General features: G+C 34.4%; 1 protein-coding gene across 1 annotated transcript; it reads left to right on the top strand.

Annotated features, from left to right (window-relative positions):
• The first annotated feature begins 6,721 nt into the window (after positions 1 to 6,721).
• Positions 6,722 to 12,745, top strand: LOC141691896 (uncharacterized). The gene is made up of 6 exons (XM_074496647.1): positions 6,722 to 8,268; positions 8,409 to 8,838; positions 9,723 to 10,247; positions 10,386 to 11,021; positions 11,757 to 12,102; positions 12,672 to 12,745. The coding sequence occupies exons 1-6, from the start codon at positions 6,722 to 6,724 to the stop codon at positions 12,743 to 12,745; spliced, it is 3,558 nt and encodes a 1,185-aa protein (XP_074352748.1).
• Positions 12,746 to 14,485: the final 1,740 nt, after the last annotated feature.

The following is a 14,485-nucleotide window of genomic DNA, read 5'->3' as shown; positions in this document are numbered from 1 at the left end:
AGGGATCGAATCTAACCTTTAAAAATAATTCAGAGACAACGATCAGAGATCCTTAGCAGTTGCTCCTCAAGTGTGAAGCACTCCACCGGTATCCACCAAGAAAACGATGTTAAAGAGGGGGAAGGAGGTGGAGAGAATTGGGTTTTCCAAACTTTTTGGGTTTTTGGTTCCGGGTTAGAATAATATTAGGGTCTATAATAGTGTATTTATAGGCAAAATTTTCAGCTGAAATTTTCCCATAAATATTATTATTATTATCCCATTTATTATTCTCATTAATAATTAAAACACCTTTTAATCATTAATCCTTTTTCTAAACACTTTAGAAATAATTCTCTCTCTTGATTTAATTTCCAAAAATTAAATTCTTTAATTAATAATATTAAGAACTTTTCTTAATTAATTTATAATCAATTAAATCTCATTTAATCAATTATTAAATTTGCCAATTAATTATTTATTTCATAAATAAATAATTATTAGCCATTATTAATTAATTCCTCCACCATTAAATCATTCTCTGTTTATGGTGTGACCCTGTAGGTTCAATATTAAGCCGGTAGTAGAAATAAATAATAATAAAACTATTTTATCATTATTTATATAAATTCTCTAATTTATTAAATATGATTAATTAATTAATCACATTTATTCTACATCGTGAGTGATGCTTCTCAACATATCGCGACTATCCGGATAATATGAATTCACTGCTTAGAATACCAAGAACCTGTCAGTGAATAGTTACCGTACAATAAACTCCTTCTACCCTACAATATCCCGATTAAATACAAGGCATGGATAATCATATTTATTAAATATGATTAATTAATTAATCATATTTATTCTACATCGTGAGGGATACTTCTCAGCATATCGCGACTATCCGGATAATATGAATTCACTGCTTAGAATACCAAGAACCTATTCAGTGAATAGTTACCGTATAATAAACTCCTTCTACCCTACAAAGTCCCGATTAAATACAAGGCATGGATCTCGTGTCAAGCCTATCTAATTCAATCACTTGCTTACCATTTACTATGCGTAGTTCTATGCAAATTAGAAACTCCTTTCTAATTTCATTCACTCCGGCCAGAGATTCCTGAACTAGCATAAGTGGATCAGCCTTGAACATTCGCTTCCTTCACTGGAAGGGGTAGATCCTTTATTGATCATACACTTTCTTCGTGTACAAATTCTTATACCCAGAAGAGCCCTAATAATTGTCCCTGGAGACTAAGAACTAAACCAAAGCATAGTTTAGTGTACACAAGATGACTATGATGACCTCAAGTCTAAGGATACTTGTACAACTATCACTATGTGAACAACTGCTGACACGTGAGTGAAATCCATCAGTTGTTCAGCTGTGCGAGTCATGTTCAGTGAACTTATTCCATAATAAGCACCTACATACTAGCTATAATGTCACCACACAAATGTCTATGAGAACAGACATCCTTCATAATAAAGCAAGCATAGTATGTACCGATCTCTGCGGATTATTAATTATCAGTTAGTAATCCTACGACCAGGAACTATTTAAGTGTAGAGTTATCATCTTTTTAGGTCTCACTATTATGATCTCATCAAAATCCATAAAAAGCTTTACTCTAAACTATGATATATCTTATTTAAACACTTAAATAGATAAAGTCCGTAATAAAAACAAAACAAGTCTTTTATTAATATCAATGAGATCAAAACAGATTACATAAAAGTTATTCCTAAATCCTAATACATGATTGGACTTAGGACATATTCCTTTCAGAGTTTACCCAGTGCGGTTTACCTTGGTTCACGTGGTTTGCAGGCTATTGTGTGAGTACGTAGGCTTTACCCGGTGCGTACCCGAAGGGTAGCGGCTGCGGGATACCTACGATAAAAAAAAAGTAAGGGTAATAAGTAATTTCAACAAGTACCGACCGACCAACTACCAAACTTTTAATGTTTCGATGACACAATTTTTTTTTATTATTATATAATTTAAAAAAAATACTTGAATTCGATTCTTAATTTTGTTCATTTAAAACTTTAAATGATATGACTTCATGATAATTATATAAGTAAACGTATATGTTCGTAACTTTTTAGAACATTTAAACTTATTTAAAGTGATAATATTAGTAAGGGGGTAAATATTATTATAATGAAATTGTTATTTTACTGAGGGTAAAAATATAATGTCTCCCTTATGTTGGTATCTTAAAAAACTATTATTTTAGCATGGTTATTACTTAATCGATTAACTATAACTCTATAAAAAAATATTTAAAAAATGTAATATTACTGATTGAACGATATAGTTTTATTGATAATTTTAAGTGTATTTTTTTTTTTAAAAATATTCTAAATAAAATCTGATTTTTATTTCAGATGAATAGGATAAGAATTATACTTAATCTAATATTAATTTGATTTATCTCGGATCAGAGATTTACATTATTTTATTTTAGCCCGATACCCAATACACCGACTAAATCAAACTAATTATTTTTAGTTTAATTTTAATTTTTAAAATTCCAGATCAATAAGATAATTTTGCTTTAGACTGAATAATTAATATATATGTTTTTTTTTGTTGGTCGAATTGTATTTTCATTTTAGTTTTGTGTTAGTGTGAATCAATTGTATTATGTATTTTTTCTATCCTGAATACATAAAATATATTATTTTGTTTATCCAAGTTCATTAGTATAATTTTTTTAGGAGGATTAATAATATTATTATTTTATTTTAACCCGAGTCACATTATATATAAACCAAATCTTAAGAATTATATTTAGTTTATTTAAATTTAATTTAGCCCGAAATAACAAATTAGGATGATATAGAACTCGATATAAATTAAAATTTAAGAAATTGAATTTAACATAAATTATAGTGATATAGAGTTCGATATAAAATAGAATTTAAATTGGTAAATTAAAGGAGGAAGTTGACTTCAATATCAATTAAATTAGAATTGATCGAACCAATAATTAGAATTGGAACAATTAAGTAAGGGTAATAAGGCCCGCAAGAGTTGGCTCAGTTGGTTAAAGAGAGGAAAACTATACGGGAGGAGAATTTATGATTATGCGTCCTGAGTTCATTTAAATGCGGTTTACCTTGGACCTTGGTTCACGTGGTTTGCAGACCATTGCGTGAGCCCGTAGAGTTTACTCAGTGCGGTTTACCTTGGTTCACGTGGTTTGCAGGCTATTGCGTGAGTACGTAGGCTTTACCCGGTGCGTACCCGAAGGGTAGCGGCTGCGGGATACCTATGATAAAAAAAAATAAGGGTAATAAGTAATTTCAACAAGTACCGACCGACCGACTACCAAATTTTTAATGTTTCGATGTCACAATTTTTTTATTATTATATAATTTAAAAAAAAAATACTTGAATTCAATTCTTAATTTTGTTCATTTAAAACTTTAAATGATATGACTTCATGATAATTATATAAGTAAACGTATATGTTCGTAACTTTTTAGAACATTTAAACTTATTTAAAGTGATAATATTAGTAAGGGGGTAAATATTATTATAATGAAATTGTTATTTTACTAAGGGTAAAAATATAATGTCTCCCTTATGTTGGTATCTTAAAAAACTATTATTTTAGCATGGTGATTACTTAATCGATTAACTATAACTCTATAAAAAAATATTTGAAAAATGTAATATTACTGATTGAACGATATAGTTTTATTGATAATTTTAAGTGTATTTTTTTTTAAAAAAATATTCTAAATAAAATCTGATTTTTATTTCAGATGAATATGATAAGAATTATACTTAATCTAATATTAATTTGATTTATCTCGGATCATAGATTTACATTATTTTATTTTAGCCCGATATCCAATACACTGACCAAATCAAACTAATTATTTTTAGTTTAATTTTAATTTTTAAAATTCTGGATCAATAAGATAATTTTGCTTTAGACTGAATAATTAATATATATGTTTTTTTTGTTGATCGAATTGTATTTTTATTTTAGTTTTGTGTTAGTGTGAATCAATTGTATAATGTATTTTTTCTATCCTGAATACATAAAATATATTATTTTGTTTATCCAAGTTCATTAGTATAATTTTTTAGGAGGATTAATAGTATTATTATTTTATTTTAACCCGAGTCACATTATATATAAACCAAATCTTAAGAATTTTATTTAGTTTATTTAAATTTAATTTAGCCCGAAGTAACAAATTAGTATGATATAGAACTCGATATGAATTAAAATTTAAGAAGTTGAATTTAACATAAATTATAGTGATATAGAGTTCTATATAAAATAAAAATTTAAATTGGTAAATTAATAGAGAAAGTTGACTTCAATTTCAATTAAAATTAGAATTGATCGACCCAATAATTAGTATTGGAATATTAAGTAAGGGTAATTAAGTAATTTCAGCATATACCAACCACTAAATACCAAACTTTTAATGTTTCGTATATTATAATATAGTATATATTAGTTTATCATTGAGTAATATATATTTATTAATATATTAGAATAAATTTATATAATTTAAGATCAGGTAATTCAGGCATAAATTAACATTTTAAATTTCAGCAAGATAAAGTGACCCTGATCGTCTCTGCTCTCATTATCTTGTATATGGTCTTGATAAAAAAATAAATTGTCATTTAAAAAAAGAAGATGAAAAGAACTCAAGATTGTCCTTTCCAGCAGCAAGGCTTTTGCATAAATCTGCATGTATCGGCACTGTAGAACAGAGAAACTTTATCTTGTTGTATCAGACAAATCTAAGAAAAACAGGAGCATAACTTTTAGGTTGTATTTGGATAGAGGATTATGAGGGAGTGTGGTGGATATAGAAGGAGTTAAAAATTAAAGATAGATTCATCTATGACAACAATGCAGATGATGATAACTCAATATAGACAGGACTTGCAAATAATCTTATATCCATCAAAACCAGTACAAAGATAGAAGACTTGACATATACACAATGATCTGGAAATCTACAGTGAAGAAGTCGTCAACAGAAGTTCGAAGGAAGTTCATTAATATATTCATTCATCGAAGGAATAAGGTTGAAGATATTCGAAGTAGCAATCTGGATTGATGTGAAGGTCATAAGGGTTTTAGTGAAGCTGATGTGATATGGTAGAAAACTTGACAGTGAATTGTATAGATTATAGTATGAAGGCCTGAGAGCGGAATTAGTCGTCTGTGAACCAGACCATTGCACTAGGCGTCAGTGATCCGTGAAGGGAAACTAAGTACTATCATTCGAAAGACTGTCAAGTGAGATTCGTATTCAAAAAAACTGTTCGAAGATTGAAGATGAAGCTCAGAAGACAGGAAGACATGAAGTGGTATGACTCAGGGATTGCATAGAACAAGTTTAAGAATGTATAAGAAGTCAAGTACAAGCTCAAAAGGGGTTCAAGTCAACATTCCAGGAATTGTTGGTCAAGCAAATAGCATGTATGAATATTTGGCTAAGTAAGGAGCACTCTAGGGAAGGAGAATCGACTTGTGGAAGTCAAACAAGTCTACTAGTTGATTCTAAGACCTACTGGTCGATTCTAGGAGTATAGAATGCAAGTCAGAAAAGTTTCTAAGGCAATAACATCCTATAATGATTGCTAGTCGACTACTAGGTCAAGCTAGTCGATTTAAAAAGCTACTAGTCGATTCTAAAGCTTCATTAGTCGACTAGTAGGGAGTTGGATGAAAAACTAAAGTCAAACAACTCTTCTTGGAATAAAAATCGACTACTAGGAAATGGAAGTAAGTCACTAGTCGATTTTAACATGTTACTAGTCGACTATGCACTTATACAAGTCGACTAGTAGCCCTTCTTGCTCCTAGCTTGTGAAATGACCAAGTCAAATGCTCTCCTTTTGATTCATAAGTCGATTACTAACACCCTGTGCAAATCGACTTCTATAATTCGACTACTGAAAATCAAGGCAACTTTAATTCGACTTGTGGATTTCGACTACTGTATATGTTCAGATCTATTTACTTGGACGAAAGCTTGCCACGTCTCCGAGTCTATTCACCTACCTATATCTATCAGTTCAATAGTGAATTGAATTTTTAACTCACAATCAATCACAATCAGAAACAGTAGTGTTGCTCTTGCTCTTTGGAGATTCGTTCTATCAAATCATCAATTTGTGAAGTGAAGTGCTGCTGAATTTTATACAGAATTCTAGTCTTACATAGGAACACTCAAAAACATTAAATCCTTGTATTGATAGCTTGTATCCGATATGTTATATTGTTTTTTAGAGTGATATCGATACTCACATTTGATAAGTTATCTTTTGTAGTGTGTAGAGTTATTGTTGTTTTTTTTACGTTTGTAACAAAGTTTGTAAGAAACCCACTCGGAGATTTTTCTTAATAATATAAGATCAATCCCCCGAAGCTCTTGTGTTTGTGTTTGTTTTTCATAGTATCTTTATCCGCTGCGAATTTATTTGAAAAACGAACGATAATACATTCACCCCCCCCTCTGTATTAACCTAGTGGATCTAACAATTGGTATCAGTGCTTGTTGACCGATATACGGATCAAATCCTTTAGGTTAGCAAGTTTTATGTTGGATTTTGGTTGAACGGAGACTGGGATAGCTTCTGGTTGTGTAGATTGAATTTTCTTTTGATTGGTTGTGTTGTGTGACTGATTGGATAGTTGCAGTTTGAGACCTCATATTGCGAAAATTTTACAGATTTATAAAAATGAGTTCTCAAAAGATTGGCGGTCTTAAGGTTCCAAAATTCGATAAGGCAAACTACAATCTATGGAAGAAGATGATGCTTCTTCATCTCAGAGCTGCAGATCACAGATACATTAAGGTCATCGAGAAAGGACCATTTGTATTTGAGATAGAGGATCCAAATGATGATGAGAAGAGAATTCCTAAGAATCCAGATGACTACACTGAGAAGGATATTGAATTGGATAGTCTGGATGCCAAGGTGCATCACTTGTTGATGGAATCCATGGATGATGACATGAGCCATCAAATTGTTGTGTGTAAAAATGCTAAGCATATGTGGCAAACCATAGAGTTGTTAATGGAAGGAACGGAAGACGTCAGAGAAAACAGACTTGATATTCTGACTACCCAGTACGAGGCATTCAAATCTCACCCACGAGAAAACATAACTTCAGTCTTTGATAGATTGAACAAGTTGATAAATGAACTGAGCATCTATGGGAAGAGATATGAACATAAAGCGATAAACAGGAAGTTTATGTTGACATTGCCCACTCATCTCATAAGTAAAGGAGATTCAGTTCGTGAGCGCTTGGACTTCAAGACTATGTCTCTGGACAAGTTATATGGGAAGATGAAGACTCATGAAATAGAATTGGAACAGAAAAAGATTATATATGGAAGTGGTGCTGTGGATGTGAAGAATGCTGAGTTACTGAAAACAACTGCTCTTGTAGCTAGTAAACACAAGGATTTGGACAAAACTGCTGAAAAGTCAAAGACAAATGATCAAGTGCTTTGTGATGCTGAAGTTGATGATGGAAATCTCTCTGGAGACCCAAGGGATTATTATACAATGGAAGAGTTGCAAGATATGAAGGATCCCACCATGGCCAACATGGCAGCTATGTTTGGAAACCTGAGATTCAGGAGGAAACAAGCCTTCAGGGAATCTGGTAGCAGCAACAGGGGTCAGAAATCTCCATCATATTCAGACTCAGGCTACAAGACAGGGATGGTGGATAGAAAGAATGCCAAGTGTTTCAACTGTGGAGAAATGGGACACTTTGCCACTGAATGTAGAAGGAGTCAACAGGCAAGAGACAAAGGAAAGGCTTATCAAAGGAAAGATTTTGGAGGTTCGAAGAAGTATCCAGTGAAGTCTTACATAGCTGAGGGTAGAAGCTGGGATGATACTGATGATGAGGAAGGGCAGTTTGGAAATCTGGCACTCATGGCTGACACTCCACACTCTTCAAGACAGGTAATCCTTTGCTCCTACTCACCTCCATTTCATACTAAAAACCTATGTGAGAATGAACACTGCCTTGCCTTTAGAAAGTCTATCACTATACCTGCTGCATCTTCATTTGATAGTATAAAAGTTGAATGCACTAAGAAAGCATGCATTGATAGATATAATTCCATAAATCTGAACTATTATCATTGTATAGTCTCCTTGAAAAATGCTAATGGTACTGTAGGTGACTTGAAAGAAAAGGTAAAGAAACTACAGGAAAAACTTGATAAGTTAGTTCTTGAGAAAGTTAATGTTGAAGATATTAGGCAAAACATCACTATCTAGAACTTAAGGCTAATAATCATGTTGAGACAATTGCTCAGAGAGATTAGAAGATAAAGGAATTAGAAGCTAAGTTACAAGCTTATGCCAATTCTGCTAATCTTGCGAATGAACTCATATCTAGCCAAGTTGTAAGTGGTAAACTTGGAATTGGGCTAGATTATGATGAGCTTAGAAAGTCAAGTAAGAAACGTGTGGTGGAAAATGAAAAAGTTGAAAAAGTAGATAATCCACCTGATACACCACACGTTCTGAAAAATAATAAGAAACCTTTGTACAAGAAAGCATCTTCTGATCCCTTTGATGAGGATAGACTATTCATTGAACATCAGTTGCTTGTTGAGGACTTAAATGAATTAAAAGATAAAAAGGCAAAGGAACCTAGTAAGTCAGCTGACTTAGATAGTGAAACATCTAAGGCTGGACTAGGTTTTAGTTCCAAAACTAAAAGAAGCAGGAATAGAAATGGCAGGATAGGAGGCAATGACCCTAGAAAGTTATGCAACAATTGTGGATCTGCTGGTCATCTTACTCATGCTTGTAGGAAGGCTAAGGTAGATAAGGTTAAGAATGTTAATATACATAAAATGTATAGCATGCCTAATCTCCTAAGTGCAATAATTCTGTTTGCATGCCATGTGTTGTTAATTTCATGAACACTTATCTTGATTCCACACACTCGCACAATTCATCGTATAATCATGATAAGCATGTACACACACACACACTGGTAAGTCTAAGACTGTCAGCCCTCCTAAGGTTAGGAAAGAGGCACCTATCACCAAGCCCAGAAGCAAGTCTGCTGGTGCTTCTGTAAGTGACAAAGGGACAGTCAAAGATAATGCATAACATACTAAGCCTGTCAATTCTGTGAAGCAGAATGTTAAATATTCAAATGCTTCTAAGTCCCCTGGACCCAACTTAGTTTGGGTACCAAAGAAAACGTAATCTCCTTTGTTTTCAGGGCATTAAGCAGAAGAAGGTCATTTGGATTCTGGACAGTGAATGTTCGAGGCATATGACTGGAGATAGAGCCCTGCTATCAAAGGTGGTTGAGAAAGCTGGCCCGGAAGTTACCTTTGGAGATGACAACAAAGGTTATACAACGGGATATGGCTGTTTGGAAATTGGAAATGTCATCATTGAAGATATTTCTCTGGTTGAAGGTCTGATGCATAATCTCCTCAGCATAAGCCAATTCTGTGATAAAGGCTGTGAAGTTTTGTTCAAGAAGGAGAGGTGTTTGATCTCTAATCAGAAGAATGAGAAGCTTAATCTCAATGGAGTGAGAAAGGGTGATTTATTTGTAGCTGACTGGAATTCTGCTAGAGATGGTCAAGTTTTGTACTTCTATAGTAAAGCTCCTCCAGACGACAGTTGGTTATGGCATAAGAAGCTCTCTCACTTAAACTTCAAGACCATGAATTCTTTGGTTAAGAGGGAATTGGTGAGAGGTCTTCCTGAGATGGAATTTTGTCCTGAAGAACTTCGTGAAGCATGTGAGAAGGGAAAGTCAAAGAGAGCATCACATAAGAAGAAGACAGTTTCTGACATTGCTGAGCCCTTACAACTTCTGCATATGGATTTGTTCAGACCAGTCAATATAATGTCTATGTCGAGAAAGAAATATTGCTTAGTGATTGTTGATGACTATTCCAGATACACTTGCGTGTTATTTTTACATTCAAAGGATGAAGCAGCTGAAATGATCATTGATCACATCAACAAGATTGAGTTAGAAGCTGGCGTGCCTTTAAGATGCATAAGATCAGATAATGGCATAGAATTCAGAAATGCAAAGTTGAATGATTTCTGTGTGGAGAAAGGCATCTCGAGACAATATTCAGCACCAAGGACTCCTCAACAGAATGGAGTGGTAGAAAGAAAGAATCGTACATTGGTTGAGGCTGTAAGGACAATGCTGAATGAAGCCAATCTTCTTACGTATTTCTGGGCTGAAGCTGTTAGCACTGCGTGTTATACTCAGAATCGAACCTTGATCAACAAGATGTTTGAAAATATACCATATGAGTTAATGGCCAACAAGTAACCATCCGTGAGTTACTTTCATGTGTTTGGAGGAAAATGCTATGTGCTAAAGGACGATGAACATCTTGGTAAATTTGATGCCAAAGCTGAAGAAGGTATTTTTCTAGGCTATTCATTCGAGTCTAAGGCATACAGGGTGTTTGTGATTGATGACAGCAAAGTTGTGGAAAGCCTTAATGTAACTTTTGATGACACCAAGCTCCCGAGTATTCAGAAGGAAGATAGTAATGATCACTTAAGTGTGGAAGATCTTTCTGATGATGAAGACGAACCTGAGTTTGTTCCAAATAGAGATAAAAATGGAGATGATCATCACAATGATCATAATGGTGATTCAGATTCTGATGGAAATGGTGGAGATGGTTCAGATATGAATGGCAATAGTGGTAACACAATTGTGCATAGTGAGACAGTTTCTGGAACCAGTCCTCAAGTGTTAAATTCTATAGATCAAGATGGCAGCAACCCAGGGGGAGCAGAACAAGAAAGAGGATCTGATAGTCGAACTCAACAGAATGTTAATCAAGCTGAATCATCAAGGGAAAATCTGCCTAGAGCTGTAAAGTGGAGTAGATCTCATCCTGAAGATCTCATTATTGGTGATGCTGGAGCAAGAGTTCAAACGAGAAGAGCTACTGCTAATGAATGTCTATTTTCTGGGTTTCTTTCTCAAATGGAACCAAAGAAAGTAGATGAAGCTCTTGGAGATCCTGATTGGGTGATTGCTATGCAAGATGAGCTCAATCAATTTGAAAGACAGAAAGTGTGGAAGCTTGTATCCAGACCAAAAGATAAATCTGTTATTGGCACTAAGTGGGTATTCAGGAACAAGCTGGATGAAGATGGAATTGTAATAAGGAACAAGGCGAGACTGGTTGCTAAGGGTTATTCTCAAGAAGAAGGCATTGACTATGATGAGACCTTTGCACCAGTGGCTAGACTTGAAGCCATCAGAATGTTCTTAGCATTTTCTGCTCATTCAAACTTCAAGGTTTATCAGATGGATGTGAAAAGTGCTTTTCTGAATGGTGAACTTGAAGAAGAGGTCTATGTGGAGCAACCTCCTGGTTTCAAAGACCCTGAGTTTGAATATTTTGTGTATCTTCTCTTCAAGGCTCTTTATGGTCTAAAGCAAGCGCCTAGAACATGGTCTGACACTCTCTCTGAATTTCTACTTGAGAATGGTTTCACTAGAGGTGTCATAGATAAGACTCTATTTCATAAAAAGCATAAAAATGATACCATACTTGTGCAAGTTTATGTTGATGATATTATATTTGGGTCTACAAATGATGCACTTTGTGCAAGGTTTGCTAAGCTTATGCAGAGTAGGTATGAGATGAGCATGATGGGTGAGTTGAATTTCTTCCTCGGACTTCAAGTAAGCCAGAAGGCAAATGGTATCTTCATTTGTCAAATGAAGTACATCAGGGATCTTCTGAAGAAATATCAGATGGAAGATTCAACACCTACCAAGACTCCTATGGCAACTGCCACAAAACTTGATCAAGATGAGTCTGGTAAAAAGGTGGACATCACTCACTATAAAGGCATGATTGGATCTCTTCTCTACTTGACTGCAAGTCGTCCAGATATAATGTTTGCAACATGCTTGTGTGCGAGGTTCCAAGCTGATACGAAAGAGTCACATCTGATAGCTGTCAAGAGGATCTTTAGGTATTTGAAGGGTACACCGAATCTAGGTATCTGGTATCCTAAAGACACAGGCTTTGATCTCATTGGCTATACGGATTCTGACTATGCTGGTTGTAAGATTGATCGGAAGAGTACTTCTAGAAGCTGTCAGTTTCTTGGAAGAAGATTGGTTTCTTGGTTTAGCAAGAAGCAACATTCGGTTTCTACATCTACTGCTGAGGCTGAGTATATTGCTGCTGGAAGTTGCTGTTCTCAAATTCTATGGATAAGAAGCCAACTCCGAGACTATGGACTTGAGTTGAATCATATTCCTATCTTCTACGACAACACAAGTGCCATAGCAATCTCAAACAATCCTGTTCAGCACTCGAGGACCAAACATATTGATATAAGGTATCATTTCATAAGAGAGCACATATTTTGTTCCCACAGTTGATCAAATTGCAGACATTTTCACTAAGCCACTTGATGAAGCTACTTTTAGCAAGTTGGTTTGTGAACTTGGCATGTTAAACTTGTCCACTTTAAAATGGAAGTTAACATATTATGTAATTTGATTGGGATAAATTTTACAAATCCTATGATGATGCTTTGAGGCCTTATAAAGTTTATTTACCTATATTCATTATCCATAGATTGAAGCAAATTGATTATTACATGTTTTGTATGCTTGTATGCTTAGTGATAATTGGATTTGAGATTTTGATGCTAATTGATTACCATGATCTTACATGTTACATGTTATGTGGTAATTGAGTTAGTTTATCTGGAGCATTGTATGTACTTGAGATAGGTTAGCACTCCTTCTCTGTATTGGACCTATCACTCTATCTCAGATAAATTTATTCCTAGCATGAATTGTGTCTAATTGTCTTAAATCATAATGTCTATTTGTCCTGTATGTATGCTCGCTCTTGCTCTGATACTTAAAATATTTATGCATGTGTACATACTTGACAAAATACTTGACAAAATATGATTGCTATATGCTAGATAACCCTTTATATTGGTTTAGAACTAAAATGAGTAGAGTATTTCTTCCATCTTTATCACATGTTTCATCCATGTGGCTCTGATACATTCTCTAGAAAGAATTATTCTACTTACTCAATTCTAAATCAATACATGATGCTATTTACCATTGCTACTAACTCTGTTGCTATTTAAGTCTTGCGCTGAATATCCAAGCACAGAAAGCAGCTAAGGTAAAGTTCAGGTATGACCAATCTTTCAGAATGTACTTCAAGTTGAAATACCACACAATCACATACTGAATGATCTATGGTAGTAGATCCTGTCCTGTGTTCTATGTGGTTACTTCTAAGGTATCATTCCTTGATCCTTAAGCATTCTGAAACTTTGTGGATTATTCCTAAGGCTCAGTCCTAGTATTTTGAAACTTATAACTGCCCCCAGTGGCTTAGGAAGCTGACTATGAGCCTATCAAACCAATAGGTTCTGACCAAAGTCATAGAACCAAACACTCCTCAAACAGAATTTATCCAAAGATTTTGCTCTGATACATGAAAACCACATGATCAGCTGCATTCTGAACCTTGATAACTGGAGTTGAGTTGAGTGAGGGAGATATTGCCAAACAACACCACATAAGGAAGGAAAGGTCAACCCTACAGCTCTGTCTCTCACAAAGTAGTGGAGTATTCAAATCCTGAGACAACTGTAAAGCCCATTTATATTCTCTCAAAAGAATGTAAAGCTGAAAAAGGCACTAAAACTGTTACTAGAAGCATTCTCTCAGCAGGTTGTATTTTTATTGAAAATTCGCCTGTCAGCCAGGGCATCTGAATGAGAGTCACTACCTTACCTCAAATATTTCAATGCACGTGTGAGTTTCACACACAAGGAAGGTTTTGACGGAGCAAGTTTATCAAACCATCTCAAGGTCACTGATAGAACTTGAGATTTAATTTTGATTAAATCTGAGGTCCATATGGATTCTAACTCTGATGAGATTCTGGTACTCTGGTTTATCCTAAGACCATTATCTCTGATTCATGTCTAAGTGATATAAGAAGAAATCATTGATCCCTATTGGCATATCATTGATCACTGGTTATGTAACACCCCCAAATCCGGGGTCGGGGATCCGGGTTGTCACGTGTTCCATTTCCCTTAATAACACCCAATCTTAATAATTACTCAACTACTCTGTACTGTGACCCCACAATAAACACACACACCACACGTTATAGTCTCAGGGATGAACATCCAAATATAACAACAAGTCATTTTATTCCACAATTATCTGCCCATACACCTTAAAAGGTTTTCTGAATAAATTTACATTTCTTTGCCATTATTACAATTCATAAATATACATAAATCTGGTACATCAAAAGTTGAAAGCCTAGCCTATTGGTAGTTCCTACCTCAGCTACGGCGGCATCAAATCGCTTGCGAATCGGGAGCTTGGTACTATTCATCTTTTCTATCTGTTGTTGTGTGATGAAAGAAGAAGGCAAGGGTGAGCAGCAA

Source organism: Apium graveolens, chromosome 10 (assembly GCF_009905375.1).
Source record: "Apium graveolens cultivar Ventura chromosome 10, ASM990537v1, whole genome shotgun sequence".
NCBI lineage: Eukaryota > Viridiplantae > Streptophyta > Magnoliopsida > Apiales > Apiaceae > Apium > Apium graveolens.
The sequence above is the reverse complement of the archived record's forward strand: the minus strand, read 5'-3'. Positions and strand labels throughout refer to the sequence as shown.

What these genes read in the sequence shown, in the direction of transcription:
- LOC141691896 (XM_074496647.1), top strand. Translation starts at nt 6,722, where the DNA reads ATGAGTTCTCAAAAGATTGGCGGTCTTAAGGTTCCAAAATTCGATAAG. An exon ending in ATGCTTGTAGGAAGGCTAAG is followed by an intron (nt 8,839 to 9,722) that starts GTAGATAAGGTT and finishes TCTTTGGTTAAG; the next exon opens with AGGGAATTGGTGAGAGGTCT. An exon ending in CGTATTTCTGGGCTGAAGCT is followed by an intron (nt 10,248 to 10,385) that starts GTTAGCACTGCG and finishes TATGTGCTAAAG; the next exon opens with GACGATGAACATCTTGGTAA.